At 41.4% G+C, this 16,824-nt stretch overlaps 2 protein-coding genes across 3 annotated transcripts in view; one reads left to right on the forward strand and one right to left on the reverse strand.

The window, feature by feature from the left end:
* Positions 1–16,824, forward strand: part of slc6a11a (solute carrier family 6 member 11a) — a 42,986-nt gene that overhangs the window by 22,213 nt on the left and 3,949 nt on the right. Inside the window, exons 6-11 of the mRNA XM_034219186.1 lie at positions 11,027–11,161; positions 11,232–11,335; positions 12,278–12,402; positions 13,051–13,163; positions 13,264–13,401; positions 13,575–13,677. Coding sequence (XP_034075077.1) covers positions 11,027–11,161; positions 11,232–11,335; positions 12,278–12,402; positions 13,051–13,163; positions 13,264–13,401; positions 13,575–13,677 — 718 coding nt within the window. The remainder of the gene's footprint in view (positions 1–11,026; positions 11,162–11,231; positions 11,336–12,277; positions 12,403–13,050; positions 13,164–13,263; positions 13,402–13,574; positions 13,678–16,824) is intronic.
* LOC117548146 lies at positions 6,455–9,067 on the reverse strand. 2 transcript variants are annotated; one of them, XM_034219188.1, is made up of 7 exons: positions 8,910–9,067; positions 8,753–8,818; positions 8,459–8,547; positions 8,259–8,364; positions 7,920–7,989; positions 7,034–7,092; positions 6,455–6,706 (listed from the first exon to the last, which is right to left on the reverse strand). In XM_034219188.1, exons 1-7 carry the CDS (start codon positions 9,045–9,047, stop codon positions 6,614–6,616), a joined length of 621 nt encoding a protein of 206 aa, XP_034075079.1. In that variant the 5' UTR covers positions 9,048–9,067; the 3' UTR covers positions 6,455–6,613. The 2 variants fall into 2 exon arrangements, with proteins under 2 accessions (XP_034075079.1, XP_034075078.1); XM_034219187.1 differs by having other exon boundaries at positions 7,920–8,025; positions 8,910–9,065.

A 16,824-nucleotide genomic window follows, 5' to 3' on the forward strand; every position in this document is an offset into this window, starting at 1 on the left:
ATATAAAAAATAATATTTTTAATTTTTAATTTTTTTTTTAATGTTTTCAAATATTATTTTTTAGAATATCTTAGGCCCTCACAGAGGGCCTAGAGGGCCCTGACGGCTCGCCACCAGTATGCGGTTAGCAGTGAGGAAACGTTCAGAGCCCTGGCGGACAACGCTGCGGCTCTGTAGGACCGTTCAGTCATGGTCGACTGGAAACGGTCCACCTTCGCTGGCAGCGTGGGGTTCCTGCTTGGTGACGGGCCCATCCTCGGTAGGAGGTGGGCTGCCCTCAGAGCAAGTCGGACAAAATGACTCAATGAGTGATATTTCTCAGGATTTCTGCAGCTGCTGATCAACTGACATCACATAATTCATAATGTCTCCATTCATACACTGTAAAATATTACCATGATTTCACAATATTTAGCTGTAATATTTTACAATAAATTATTGTTTTACCACTTTACAGTCTTTACCTGTAATGTTCACAATATAACACTGTAATTTAGAATTTCACAGTGAAATCAATACAGGCACAGTTAATTACTGTGAATGTACAGGATCAATGATTACCAAGATTTCACAACATGTTACTGTATTATTTCATAGTAAAATACTGTATTCAGACCATCCTCTGTGATAACACAACAAATTAAGTGATTTTCTTGCTTTTATCGCTCTTGCTTGGCTTTAAATCAGGGGTGGGGAACCTTTTTCCTCTCAAGGGCCATTTCAATTTTTTCAACATCCTCCGAGGGCCGTACAAATGATTGACCTCTGCTTAAATATACTAAAGTCACAGCCCATTCATTTGGCCTTTCTTTCATGCTGTGCAAAGAAAAAGCAACCTCTGAATCCAGATATTTCACCATGACTCGTGCATAGACACACAAAATGTGTGCAAATGTATTTAGTTTCCTATCCATGTGAACATGATTTAAGTGGTGGGGGGACCTAACCTTTTTTTGAAGTTAAAAGCATCAACCTGGTGCACTTTGAGAGCAACATGAAGAGATCTATGGATACATCTCTCAGCACCCATATGGAACAGAACTGTAAACAGATTTATTTTTCTTTATGGATATTTTACAAATCACTCTCCTTTTAAACTTTATTCTTGTTTATTAACAACTTTGTTTTACTGTCATATAGTATTCTATACCTGTTTGCTTTATTCTCTTATTTTTTTACAACTGATGATCATGTAAAGATGTGCCTTTACCTCACTGGTTGTAGAAAAAGCTTCTTATATTCGTTAGCATAGCTAGCTAACCAGATGCTAATAACAACAAAGTTATTGACTGTATGATCAGTATGACAGATGAACAGATCGCCACTGGGCTTTCAACTAAAGACACAGCCACGCAAAAACTGCGGCATGTGTACGGCTCCTTCTGGGTACTGCAGTTTCTGAAGTGCCGGAGCGGCGTTCTGGTGCTCCCCGTCAGAACTGCACACCCCTGTCAGACGAGACATATACCACGTGATGACACGTTTGTGTTGTGTTCAAGGACCCTGACATTGGCCAGGAAAAACAGGCACTCTCTTGTTTAATTATTTTGCGGCCATTTTTTTCTTTTTTGCGTGTGTTTATAAATTACCTCGAGGGCCGTACCAAATGGTCTCACGGGCCGTCTCACGGGCTCCGCCTCTGCCCAGGTGTTCCAAATTCCACTCAGCCGTGTATATATAAAGAGAAGCTGGCAGTGCTTGAATTGGAATGAAAAAGGTGCCAGTACTCTAAAATCAGCAACTTTTTCAAGTCAATTTTATATATACAGCCCACAAACAAGAATTTGGCTACTATAATGCTGGTGGGTTTGTCTCTTTACTACTGTATATTTTAGAAAGGTTCACTGTACTTAACATTTTTTATGATAGGCAGCGGATATGGCTAAAGCTCAGTAAGGTCAATATTAACTGAAAATATAGCAATCAAAGTCTAGATCTTCTGCTGAAGACACATGAAGCAGAGACCTTTCAGGTGAGAGCCCCTCTGGTGGTGTTCAACATTAATGACAAGGAAACAAAGCTCTGGTCAGAAGCATTTTTTATAAAAAGCTTTAACAAAATTAAGTATTTCTGTACATTTTGAATGCAATCTAACTTTCCAACTCAGAAAACGAAAAACGAAAAGTGCCAAAAGTCTTCTCACATGGCTGAGCTGCTTTGCAATATACTTCACCACTGAAGAATACAAATATGTATAAAGTAAAACTATGATGCAATCTAACTTTCCAACTCAGAAAAATGATAAAGAGCATGAACAAAGAACATGTAAAAACAAATGCAAAATTTGCACAATCTAAATGAGAAACTGTAACTGCAAGTAACAAAGTCTGAGCCATGGTAAAGAGTTACATTGAACACCAAGCTGATCAGATAACTCCCTGGTTGGTCTGAAGTCCTTCTATCTCCAGGATCTGTACAAATCGGCACATTATGCCAAAAGTCTTCTCACTGGGTGAGCTGCTTTGCAATATACTTCACATTGTTAGAAAAGGCTCCAGAAGGCCTTGGGGACATCAGTATCAGGGGCTGGAGCTGGACAGGCTCTTTCATCAGCACTTCTCCTTCCCTTTGCCAGCCAGGACCTCACATACTGTTCCGGATTGAACTGTCCTAGTGATGGTCCATTACATTTAATGAAAACCAGGCTGGACAGTCGGCTGACAGAGAGAGCATTCCTTTTTGCAGTAAGGATATCGTTCATGCAGCTGAATGCCCGCTCACACTCACTAGTGGAGACAGCGATGGTTCGGACTGCTTTCAGTAGAGGCTCCATGGCAGCAGGTGTACGGGATGCCCTGGTTTCCTTGTATTCGCGAAAGCCCTGAACAGTCTCTCTTCTGTCCACTTTCAGCACTTCGCACAAACGTAGCACCTCTACGTCCCCATACTGTACGTCTAACTCCTCTTCAGGCCAACTTCCAGGATGGATAACTTTCATGTCCTGGATTAGCTGATTGTCCCGGGCCTCCCGGCCATGTAATGGGATTTCTCTTGTGCTGACATGAGAGGAGGTTGTGGAAGTCATTCTGTGTCTCCGATTCTCTACCATACTGCGGAAAAACTGACCTGCATGAATCTGTACAAGCCTGCCATTCTCACGCAGGGCAACACCCTTGAAGGACTTCTCAGCTAGAGCTGTATGAACTGTAGTCATGTGTGGGCCAGGCATGGTGACCATGGATTCAAAAAACTCGTATTTATCGAGTTAAGAGCCTATCTGCTGTAGGCAGTGTCATCTCTCTTTTTTGGAGTTGCCGAGAGAGGTCGCTGAGCTCTGTGAGCGCATCGTACATCAGTCCCAGATTGCTGACAAACGTTGCAGATGTGAGCACATCATCCAGGCCCTTGTACTTTGCTCTGTCTCTGGAATCCCTGCTCGTGTCGTTTGCAGCATTTGTGAAGTGATCATGAAGCACTCGGTAGTTTTCCCAGACTGCTCTGACGCTCCTTTCACTTGAAGCCACCCAGCGGATGGACAAAACACGCCCTATCACCAGGAGACGCTGTCTCGACTGCTTGCGCACACTGCGCTAACTGCCTCTGATTTTTGGGGGAGGCATGGAACAAGGAATAGAGTTTGTCAAAAAAGATCTGGAAATGATTGAGCCCTGAGACCTCCTTGACCACATCCCCAACTGCCAGCTCTAGACGATGATTGGAGCAGTGCCACACAAACAGGCTTGGGAATTTACTACACAACTGGGTAGCAACGCCTGTTCTCTTCCCTAGCATGACTGAAGCCCCATCACATGCAAAAGAAACGAAACACTGACCTAAAAAGTCCTCGTTAAAATCTCTTCCAAGACACTCCATTAACGCCTTTGTGATGTCATCAGCCGTTGTTCCATCCAACTCGATCAGCTTCCAAAAAAACGTTTCGGGCTCAGCATCAGCTAATGCTGAGCGTAGACACACAACAAGCACCGTTTTACCACTAATAGTGGTAGATTCATCGACCAAAACACAGAGTTTTCTTTGGTTTTCTGTAATGTCTTTTGCCATTTTTTTCTTCAGCTCATGAGCTATGTGGTCGATGATTTCGCCACAGGTTTTATTGGAGTGCAAAACCCTGCCCACGTTCAGCCCATTCAGTTTCTGTACATTCAAATCAATTGGCATGTCTGTGAATGGCCGGCTATGTTTGCCAATTTTATATGCCGTTCGAAAAACTCTGATAGTGGTGTCTAATTCAGATTTATGCATAGACTGCACTTGATGTTGAATAGTTTCACATGAAGCAGATGTAAGGATGTCAGCAGCTTTTACATGGGCTTGTGATTCTTTATGTTCTTTGATTTTTTTTCTCAGGCTAGCTTGTTGTTTGCCCTTGTCAACACCGAAATGAGACACTGCACACTCACCCCATTCAGTTGACAGTTTCAGTCCTTGTCCAGTGTGTATTCCCAAAGATTTGACATCTCTGCATATCCGACATCCTAGCTTCTTATCTTTAAGAAGGAGCCATGCATTGGTCTTGCAAAAATATTGCACCTGGTCCGTTGTCCAGCAGTCAGGTGCATCGCTTTGCCCGGTGTTGGTGGTGGCAGTTGCGCCAGCAGCAGCTAACGTTAGAAGCTCTGGAGGAGGCGGCGGAGCTAATGCTAATGCACTAGAACTTGGAGCAGGAGGATCAACCAAGAAAGCTCCCCATCAGACACAATTTCCAACACAGGCACAGCATTCTCTGTATTTGAAGTTTCTTCCGGCGACAACCGCTGTCTTTTTGCACTTTTATTAATCCACCCTAACATTTTAGAAATGCTAATTTGTGACGTGACTTGCTTTCCTTCTCTCGGGGGCGTGCCTGCTCTGTTCTATCACTCTACATAGCCACCCACTGGGTGGGAGTTGCACTGCATAAACACAACACACGTGCATCTAGGTATGTAAATTGTAAAGCATTAAAACATGGTTTTACTAACAGTTTTCCGTATGTTGTTACTTCGGCATTATTATTATTATTATTTTGAAACGTGTATTACTATTAAATCACGGTCAAATAGGTTAATTTTGACATAGTCGTTTCCACCACAGTATTTACATGGAGAAGATAAGCCCCGCCCCCTCTCCAGCACGTTCTGTTTGAATGACAGGAGTAAACAGCTGACAGCCGCTGTGAAACTCCAGCGGTTAGAGCGATGAGAATGTCCGTTCGGCACCTCATGACGCATCTACTGAGTACCGGGCGGCTGTATATATATATATGGATGTATAATAAGAACGGCGGGAGAGTGTTGAGTACTGGCACGGTGCATGAGTACCGGAGTACCGCCAGCATGCCGGTACTGAGCAAGAAGTGCCGGTGTTGTGTCACATTATGCCTCCCCGTCATGAAATGCCCCCCTTGTCACGGGAACGCGCATTTCTAAATGACACGTTTCACCTCTAAATGACACGTTAACACCATAGGTTTACACCTTAAAACGATGTTTAAAACGAAAAGTAAACGTTCAGGGTTTTTATTAATGGTAATTTTCAGACTGTGAGTTGTTTAGTGGTAGCTCATAGTCTTGATTCTTCTGGTTTAACTTTTCGCTCCGTATATGAGGTGTCGAAATTCGTTCGTCACTTCCTTTTCAGTTTGTTTTTTTAAATGTTTTTTTTATCATTATTGTTACGTCCTGTCTGTATAAACGTGCTTTAAAATGTATTGTTTAATTTTACATAGTTGTCATCTAATAATCTAAATATGTTTACAAATGTTACATAGTCTTTGTCAGCATATATGCTATGCGTACAAAATAAAAGTGTGACATTCATGAAACTTGCTCCATTTATTGGTACCAGTCCTAGAACCATACCCTGAAAAATGCTTGAGGGTGGGATTCATAGAAACCTCTTTTTTTTGGGGGGGGGGGGGGCATTTTATGACAGGCCTAGCCATCACAATATGCCCCCCCCTTGCTATCTTACAAAATAAAAGTGTCACATTCATGAAACTTGCTCCATTTATTGGTACCAGTCCTAGAACCATACCCTGAAAAATGCTTGAGGGTGGGATTCATAGAAACCTCTTTTGGTGGGGGGGGGGGCATTTTATGACAGGCCTGGCCATCACAATATGCCCCCCCCTTGCTATCTTACAAAATTAAAGTGTGACATTCATGAAACTTTCTCCATTTATTGGTACCAGTCCTAGAACCATACTCTGAAAAATGCTTGAGGGTGGGATTCATATAAACCTCTTTTGGTGGGGGGGGACATTTTATGACAGGCCTGGCCATCACAATATGCCCCCCCTTGCTATCTTACAAAATAAAAGTGTCACATTCATGAAACTTGCTCCATTTATTCGTACCAGTCCTAGAACCATACCCTGAAAAATTCTTGAGGGTGGGATTCATAGAAACCTATCTTGGTGGGGGGGGCATTATATGACAGGCCTGGCCATCACAATATGCCCCCCCTTGCTATCTTACAAAATAAAAGTGTCACATTCATGAAACGTGCTCCATTTATTGGTACCAGTCCTAGAACCATACCCTGAAAAATGCTTGAGGGTGGGATTAATAGAAACCTCTTTTGGTGGGGGAGGGGAATTTTATGACAGGCCAAACAATAGTTGCATTGGTTGAAATGACAGTGGACAGTTAATGATGGTTCCTTCGGGGCATTATGTGCATCCAGGGCACAAGTACGGTTGATCAACTGGCGGCCTTTGTACACATTGGTGGTGGTACCACTGCTGACAAATGTCACAGCAAATCTGAGAAAACAATAAATACTTGTTATGTAAGGTATGCATTATGGGATTTTGTTATGATAATAGAATATCTCTAATGTATTTCCCACTAACATTCTAACCATTCCTTCAATAATCGAAATCTTTCAAAAACATAAATGTTGTGTTATGAGAAAGAAATACATTTTCAACAAAAATGTATGGAAAAACAAGCAAACCATTAATCCTTTATCAGTTAATGCTGAAGATGCCAAATATAGTAGCAATTACCAACGCAAATGTTATGTTGATAAAGTCTGGAAACATATTTCTGCTAATTTTCTTTATTTGTAATGTGCAATAGGAAATTACCCAATGTTCTTCATCCTGCTCCTCCATCCCGCAGTAAAAGCAAAGCCTGCTTAGATCATCTGTTGAGACAAAACGTAATCAATATCTTCAGATAAACCACATTGCAGATTTGGGGTCAAGGTGACCCATTCCAAATTTTGACTAAAAGGTCAATTATATAAGGACACATTTGTTGTGGTCTTTTATTATTTTGTGTGAAGAAAAGGCAAAACACACACAAACACATAGATTTTCTAAATGATTAAATCTGAGCACAGAGGAGCCATCTGCTCCTTCTTTCACCCTCTCCGTACCCTCTGTAGAATGGGAACCTGCACAATGTCATTACAAAAACTTCTTTCGCACTGTACGCATCAATTTAAGTTTGGTTCTCATGGTTCTTTTGTTGTTCATCACATGTATTAGCTATACAGCTTTGATTATAATAAGTTCAAGGTAAAAATTAACTGAGGATATCAGTTAAAAGTAATACACACCAATGAGCACATTGAAAGGAGGAAGATGGGGAAATCTCACATCTTAAATAAACCGCAGAATTGAAAGGGTGTGTTGGAGTGTGATGTGTGTAGCCTATATGAAATTGCAGTTGAAGATGCCTGCCTGCGATGCTTCATATGTTATCTGTTTGGAGTTGAGATACACAATATACTGTATGTAGTGACTATTTACCCTAATCTATACTTAAGCCACTGTGTTGCTTTTAAAACCCTGATAATTTCCCTGGTCAAGATTAACCCAACAGTACCAATGGTCCAAGCAGTGATACAATACAACAATTTGCATGGCACATTATTAATATACTAGGTTATTGATGCATACTTATGAGATACAATTAATAAAAGTAACTACATGAAGTCATTGACAATGTTGAGAAAAGGTAACAAACCAGATTCTCTGAGGAGAGAAGTAGCAATGTCCAGCCTCAGCTCGTGCACTGCCTTCTGTGAGGTTTCAAACTCAATTACCTCCCCCAGTAAAATGTTCTCTGCAAACTGAAGAGAACCTTGATTAGTATCTGGACTGCATGGTCTATGATTTTACCCTCAAATGGAATACAGACAAATGACCCAACAGATTTAAAGAATGACATGTTGTATATGTGTAGTTTGACACAATTCAATACATCTTTGATCAAGATGTATAAAAGCAAGTCAAGATATTCAGTCTAATTGCTACTGAATTTGAGTTTGAGAGTAATGTTTGGCTAAATGCATTTCACACTCACTTTTAAGGCCAGGACACCACAGGATGTGCTGTCTTGTTGGCGATTATGGGGGAGGGTGCTGCATGTCCATCTTGACACCTTGCAGCCTTTCATCCTCATAAAGGCTCTACAGTATGTAGATAGTACATGTGTCAAGATGCAGCACATCATTGTCAAAATACTCATAAAACACCGGAACTAGTACACTGTATCAAATGTACCTTGTAGATTGCAGGCACACCTTCGTTTTGCCTTTCCCTTCTCCAAGTGGATCCAAGAAGAGGGTTTTCTTCTCATGGGGGTACATTACCTTTTATTATTCACATGGAAACACAACATGCATTAGGCAGGAACCATACATTACGCAGGTACGATGTAGGGTATTGTTTAGATTTGATCAATAATAAGTGACAGCATGTATGTGTGGCCCGGTTATCTTGCAAATCACTAATTATATATGGTGTATACAGCACTATAGATACAGATTGGAGCTTAAAATATGCTCCTATTCTCACCACCAACATCCAGTGATGGTTCTCGTTCACAATTCCCACGATGACTGTGTGTGCCATTGGATCAACCTGAGAGTAGTTGCAAAAGTATTACATTCCTGTTGAAAAATGCACATTTGCAACATTTACAAAAGCAAAGTCATTCCAATCATGTACATACCCGGATTCTTCCAAATGTGTGTTTCCAGATGGCGGTCATAGCGTAGCTGTCAATAACAGCTGCTTGACCGTCATTGCGCTGGTTGATTTTTCTGGGTATGGTTCTAGGACTGGTACCAATAAATGGAGCAAGTTTCATGAATGTGACACTTTTATTTTGTAAGATAGCAAGGGGGGGCATATTGTGATGGCCAGGCCTGTCATAAAATGCCCCCCCCCACCAAAGAGGTTTCTATGAATCCCACCCTCAAGCATTTTTCAGGGTATGGTTCTAGGACTGGTACCAATAAATGGAGCAAGTTTCATGAATGTGACACTTTTATTTTGTAAGATAGCAAGGGGGGGCATATTGTGATGGCCAGGCCTGTCATAAAATGCCCCCCCTCACCAAAAGAGGTTTCTATGAATCCCACCCTCAAGCATTTTTCAGGGTATGGTTCTAGGACTGGTACCAATAAATGGAGCAAGTTTCATGAATGGGACACTTTTATTTTGTAAGATAGCAAGGGGGGGCATATTGTGATGGCTAGGCCTGTCATAAAATGCCCCCCCCCCCAAAAAAAAAGAGGTTTCTATGAATCCCACCCTCAAGCATTTTTCAGGGTATGGTTCTAGGACTGGTACCAATAAATGGAGCAAGTTTCATGAATGTCACACTTTTATTTTGTACGCATAGCATATATGCTGACAAAGACTATGTAACATTTGTAAACATATTTAGATTATTAGATGACAACTATGTAAAATTAAACAATACATTTTAAAGCACGTTTATACAGACAGGACGTAACAATAATGATAAAAAAAACATTTAAAAAAACAAACTGAAAAGGAAGTGACGAACGAATTTCGACACCTCATATACGGAGCGAAAAGTTAAACCAGAAGAATCAAGACTATGAGCTACCACTAAACAACTCACAGTCTGAAAATTACCATTAATAAAAACCCTGAACGTTTACTTTTCGTTTTAAACATCGTTTTAAGGTGTAAACCTATGGTGTTAACGTGTCATTTAGAGGTGTAAACGTGTCATTTAGAAATGCGCGTTCCCGTGACAAGGGGGGCATTTCATGACGGGGAGGCATAATGTGACACAACACCGGTACTCCATGGGTCAGAACCAGAAGTGCCGGTACTGCGTACCGGTGAGTACCGGCCCAATTCCAGCACTGGAAGCTGGAGGATAAGGATGTCTCGCCTATCCTAACGCCTGAGACACTGTCCTTAGAATACCTCTGTGCCATTCTGAGCTGTCGGCCATATTTTTGCAGATGTGTTTATGTTTAGCCTGGAGGACCTGGTAGTCCAGCTTTTGCGGCTTTATTTAGTTTCCCATAGGGTTTATATTTGATTTTTGGTTAGGCGGGGGGGTTTTGGGTCCTACGGCCCGTTTTGTGGCTGGCTCGGGTTCCCTCCTTCTGTTTGTTCCTTTTGGCCAGTCCTCCAGACCTCTTTTTGTTTCCCATTTCGCTTGTGTGAGCAAACGGCTGATTATCAATAAATGCTCGTTACCAAGTACCGGTTATTGCGTGTATTCTTTCATGTTGCGGGTATCAGCACAAGCCACTACCGCGGATTAGAGGTTGGGGCCGTAACAACATTTCCAAGACACTGTAAAATGTACTTTGCACTTCAATGGAGTAATAAAAAGTTTAAATGGGCATTTTCTTTGTTGATTGAGCTGATTGAATTATGGTACAATCCCAGTCAAATTTACAATATATTATCGTATTATTTAGATTTGTATATTTACAGTAAATTACTGGCTACTGTGTTGCATTACTTCTACAGTAATAGTGTGAACATACAGGTAATTACTGTAATTTATGTACAGCAAGGTACCATAATACCACAGCTCTGTACTGCTATATCACAGTAATTCCATGGGCATGGCAACTGTAAAGTCACAGTATTTAGTTGTACTGTTATTCTAATTAACTGTAAAATATATACAGTAAATTACTGTGAAATATTTACAGTAAATTACTGTGAAATCCATGCAACTAGTAGCCAGTAATTTACTGTAATTTTACAGCCAAACATTTTACAGTGTAGGTTAGCTATAAAAGTAGATTTCTTTAAATTGTAACTAAATCATTTTCTGCTTAAATGTAGGCTGCCTACTTCACAGCCACGTTCCCCTTCATCATGTTGGCAGTGCTGTTTATCAGAGGAATGACGCTTCCTGGAGCCATCCATGGCATCAAGTACTACCTGTACCCCAATCCCGCACGGCTCGTTGACCCACAGGTAGCATTCAGACTATATCCTAATTTGCATTGGATTCATAGTTGTATAATAATCTGTCATTGGTTCATAGGTTTGGATGGATGCTGGAACCCAAATATTTTATTCCTATGCCATTTGTCTGGGATGCCTGACTACACTTGGGAGCTACAACAAGTACAACAACAACTGTTACAGGTAAGAAGTTAAAAATATGACTGAAAAAAGTTTTTTCGTGGCTTGCTGCATTCACATTAAGATAAGATCATTCAAATACCACTTTGGTGAGACCCTGCTTCTATTTTTCTTTTTATATATCACTATCAACATCCTACAATTGGTGTCTGTACGTTTATTTCGCAGGGACAATGCACTGTAATGAACACTTAAAACATTAAAATGTGTCAAGCGTAACAGTGCCAGATTTAGCTTTCAGCTCATTTCCATCCGCAGTCCCTCACATAAAAACATTTAAGAAATTTACATTTTACAAACATTGTAAAAACAAAATACATGTTGTGCAAAAAGTGCAAGAGAGCAAGAGCAGCATACACAAGTATTTATGACATGGTAATACAATATAGCAGCAACAACATGTAAAGTGCAAGAGAAGATACAAGAGCTACCTAAAGTGCAAGAGGAGATACCCCTGTATTAAAGTGCATTTAGTGGTGATAGAAAAGTCTGTTTGTTTCTCATCCATTCTTTGAGTTGACCTTTGAAGCTATTGAGAGTGGGACAATCTCGTATCTCAGTTGGGAGGCTATTCCAGAATGAGCTGCCCTTAATTGAAAGTATATTTTGTCCAAAAGTGGTCCGTCTATGGTGGTCGTCACAGTCTCCTCTGGAGTTATATTCTTGCATAAAAACCCACATTACTATGTTCTATCTGAATTTACTTTAAAATAAAAACATCTATATTGATTCTGACTTTTCTACATCCAACTCACAGGTGTATCATTGCTTTGAGAAAAACGATTATTAATTTACCCCTTTTAGAAGTGAAGATATAGTCATTTGTTCTGGGCATGTCATTTTGGAGCCTGAGACCTGAAAAACAGGCTCAGGGCTTAACAGGTGAGGCAATTGTTACCAAGAGAGAAATAAAGACACATTGATTGTGCATTGTTCCTTTTGCAGAGACTCCTTCTATCTCTGCTTGTTAAACAGCGGGACCAGCTTTATATCTGGATTTGCCATTTTCTCAATTTTGGGCTATATGTCACAAAAACAGGGTGTCGACATTGCTTCAGTCGCCGATTCAGGTATGAATGTGAATACTCTTGCTAATTCATTGATTGTTCCTTATTTCATAATGTTATCTTTTATGTTGTCCCTGCCTTAAAAGCAAAATCCACTTGTTCATGTATTTTATACATCAACATGTGTCCCCTCTGTGTAAAGAGATTCTGAAAAAAAAAAAAATTCACTCTCTTTTTGTCCTGATCCATTTATATAAAAACCTGTCTGAAAATGAGCTGATCAGATGTTGGCCACTTTATGATTTCATAACGATTTTTTTGGCTTGTGTAACCATTAGCCAATAACAAACCAAGGTAACCCCCGCCCACCTTATCACCTGAATCTCCTCCTCGAGCACCATTGTTTTCTTTTTCACCAAATATCTCTCAGAGGGGCGTGGGGAGTGGATCCTTATTTTCATCTAAAGTAACAGACAGAGAATCAGCACTTGGGAAACAGGGCTGAAACAGAGGGGTTTATGGGATGCAACAATGGGTGATCTGTTTGGTATTTCGAGCCAAACACTTCAGAGACATGTTTTGTATATATCCTAAACCTATAATATATTGATGAAAAAGCGTATAATATAGGAGACCTTTAAATAATTAAAAACGGTACAAGTCTCGGTTGCAGGGAGCTATGGTTTACTCTCTGTTGATTTCACTCTGCAGGCCCCGGCCTCGTGTTCATAGTCTACCCACAAGCTGTGACCCTTCTGCCGTTTCCTCAATTCTGGTCCGTGTGCTTCTTCATCATGATCATCTTGTTAGGAATAGATGGACAGGTCAGCTGCAGCCTTACTCACGTCTCCCTCAACAAATGTCCTCTGATGTTTCTTCTTTTGTCAACCTTCCACACTGACTTGCCTGTCCGTCATTCCCCAGTTTGTTGGGCTTGAAAGTCTCATGACCTCTCTATCAGACGTCTACCCATCCCAGATCCGAAAAGGATATCGCAGAGAGCTTCTTCTGCTGCTGATCTGTGCTGTCTCCTATATGTTAGGCCTCGTTTTGGTGTCACAGGTGAGCAGAAAGAATTCATCATTTGAACTTTATTTTCAGTCTGATCAATTCACATCCAACATCCATGTTTATTCGAGACCAATGTATCAGGTTTTATTTATATAGCACATTTTAAAAACGATTTTTGGTCGAGCGAAAGTGCAATGTATGATCGAGGACTGTTTTAATTTTAGGCCGGAGCATACATTCTGCAGATATTTGATCACTATGTATGCAGTGGTCCCACTCTGCTTCTGATGGCAATCTTCCAGTCTGTAATTATTGGATGGATCTATGGTAAGTCAATGCTAGCCTTCAATTGTCTGTTATTTTTTACTTTACATTGCCATCTGCCTCATTGTACAACCTTAAAGGGGACCTATCATGCAAAATGCACTTTTTGATGTCTTTTATACATAAATATGTGTCCCCGGTGTGTCAGGGAACTCACGCAGCGTCAGAAAATAAAACCCTCTCTCTTTTCCTCCGTACCCAAATCTAAAAAAATGGAGGTACAACGGAGCTGATCCAGATTTGCAGCGATTTTACGTCATATCGGCGGCGGACCCACAGCACTATCAGAAACTTTGCTATCAGAAAAAATGCCCGACTGTTTTGGACGTAATATGGTCGGTGTTTACATTAGCATCGCTAACACTCAGAGCTAACCTGTACTGGAGAGAGCATGTGTGTGAAGAAGCAGGAAATAAAAAGGAACTCACCTTGTGGTAAACCTGAGAGAGAAAGCCTTTGAGTTCCATACTGTTTCAGAAATAATCCTTGATAATCCATGATATGGCGTTTCATCACGGCAGTATCTGCCGGTAGAATCTCCCGCATGAGCTCCGCCCCTCTTTTTTAACAATTATTTTTCTTTTTAAAGCTTTATACATAAAATCAGCACTTTTGAAACAGGAAGTGACATAGAGGGATATGAGGCATGGCTAGAATGGGTGATCTGTTTGGTATTTTGAGCAAAACACTTCATAGACATGTTTTTTATATATTTTTATATATCTGAGACCTATGTTATTGCCTAAAAATAGCATGATAGGTGACCTTTAAAACTGATCGTGTTAAATAGGCGGCGTTATACCTTTGAGGCGTCTGAAACAGTCTGTGACCTGATGTTTAATGGGAAGAGGCCCAATGTACTTTAGTTTGTAAGTCATGCGGCTTTCACACCAGCGCTTTTCCCTTTCTAGCTCCGAGCGGGAGCTTTTCTGGTTCAGCTCCGGTTTCTCTTTTCTGCTCCCGCTCTGTTCATACCGCCCAGAGCTGCCGCTGCTGCGTCATGACGTCACCGTTTACGTGCCTGCTTCATAAAATCCAAACCGCGCGGAAATCCCTCACATCGACAACAACAACAACAATGGCCGATTGTATTGAAGCGCTGTTCGCTTTGGTTATTGTTAAGTGTAAGTATTAATATGTCTGCATGTAACTGCACTATAACTGTTCCACAGTAAGAGGGCGCTATAGGCGTAAGGAGGCGCAGCTATCGTAGCTGACGTCAGGTATCAGATATAAGGGATTGTTCCCTCCCCTTCTATCTCTCTCTCTCTAGCTCTCATGGAGAGCAGGTCAAGTGGTGCAATGCACATATGAAAATAAACCACGCCAGTTAAGGCTAAAGAAGACCTCGTCGTCATGACCAGTTTATTGCTATACATGTGACTCTGTCAACAGTTATCCTCTTACGAAACGAAATGGAAGGCATCGGACGACTTTACAAGGGACGACTTTACTTGGAACTTTACAAACATCACATGCGAAATGCAAGACTTCTTTGTGGTCTTCAGCATCTACTTCAACGACGAATCTGCCCCTGCCCCCGCCTCGACGTAAGAGAGACGTAAGCGACGCCGCCTCTTAGCTCCGAAGCCCTTGCCTCTAGACCAGGGGTACTCAAATACAAATCTTAAAGGTCCAAAATAAATGTTTCAATAAGACAAAGGTCCGTTTATTACGGTCATTCAAACTTTTAAACAATTGCAACAAGATTCTTAACACGAGGTTGCAAAAACAAAAATAATCTGTATGCAGCCGTTTTCATTGTTATTGTGTCTGTGCTTGACCCCTCAGAGTCGCAGTGTAAGAGCTGCACAGTTATGAATAAAGGCAGCTGCACCCTCTTTCATTCAGCATTCCCATTATTGCTTTATAAATGTCTTGCCCCCTTGTGCGTCCACTGAGGTTCGTCAGGCCCAACACATCTTCAACAAACTCCCCCTTTGCCTCATCATAACAACTCACAAACACCAGCAACTGAGCATTGTCAGTGGTGTCAGTGGACTCACCCACAGCTAAGGAAATGCACTGTGCATTTTTTATTCCATCACAAAGCTGATGAATCAAATCACCAGCCAGTATTTATGTTCTTCTGGTTGCTGTGGAATCTGAGAGGGGGATTTGCTTGATTTGACCTGTTATTTCCTCTTTTTGTTTGCCTTCAACATGGTCTCCATCACTTCAGTCATGCATTCTTTTATACTTCAGTTATTATCCAGTGGAAAGTCCTTACCTACTGGCCTAGTTCAATCAAAGTGGTTACTTTTTTTTGGCTGGGCAGTGTAGTTTTACACAACGTCTGATTTGACTTTCTCAGGACTTAAAACAGTTTTTTGGGGGCAGACCCCCCCAAAGAAAAAAATATATTTACACACGTAAGGTCATCATCTTAATAGTTGTGTATGCTCATCCGTGAGCAGAGCATCAAGTTGGCATGTCTATTACAGCTGAATGCGGCGATTACCATTTTGTTCAGCGAAACGCCTCACAAACGTATTAAGATCAACAGCTTCAGTGCGTTTTGATTAAATGCTGAGTACAGCCAAACTGACAGTCTCTTCTCTGTCAGTGTAGACCGCAAATACCTCATTCCTTCAGCGCTTGGGTCCGAATGCTTCTCGTTTTGCGCCGTCCAGTTTAAATGAAATCGCCGCCAATCATATGTCCACGCTCGCGCCAGGACCGGGGGAGGGGTTACATGACGTGCATCTTGTGCTGCATTCACTTGCACTCGGACATTAGAGACTTTCTCTCATAAATGTCCGATGAGCCACAACTTTTCTTTCAAAACAAAGCTGCCAACTGGGGTGGCAGCTGGGGTGGCAAGGCCTATTTTTAGGGTGTCAGTTGCCACCCCGGTAGGTGAAACTAGGCTACTAGCTACAGTACAGATGGAACTAGATGAGCTGTTAACTCTCGCTCTGATTTTTTTTTTTTTAATTCTCGCTCTGACTTAGACAGGTTGAAAGAGACACACACATTTTTCCCACCCGCAGTCCGCGAAGACCCGCCCTACTGTGCCTCTGATTCGCAGATTGTTTGGGGGGAAAAAACGCTGACTGGATGCTGAATGTGATTGGACCAAAGCGTTGACACACACAGGTGGAACACAGTGGAACAGTCAGACATGCAGAGCGCTGTTTGCAGTGGACA

This window comes from Gymnodraco acuticeps, unplaced genomic scaffold (assembly GCF_902827175.1).
Source record: "Gymnodraco acuticeps unplaced genomic scaffold, fGymAcu1.1, whole genome shotgun sequence".
In the NCBI taxonomy this organism is placed as follows: Eukaryota; Metazoa; Chordata; class Actinopteri; order Perciformes; family Bathydraconidae; genus Gymnodraco; species Gymnodraco acuticeps.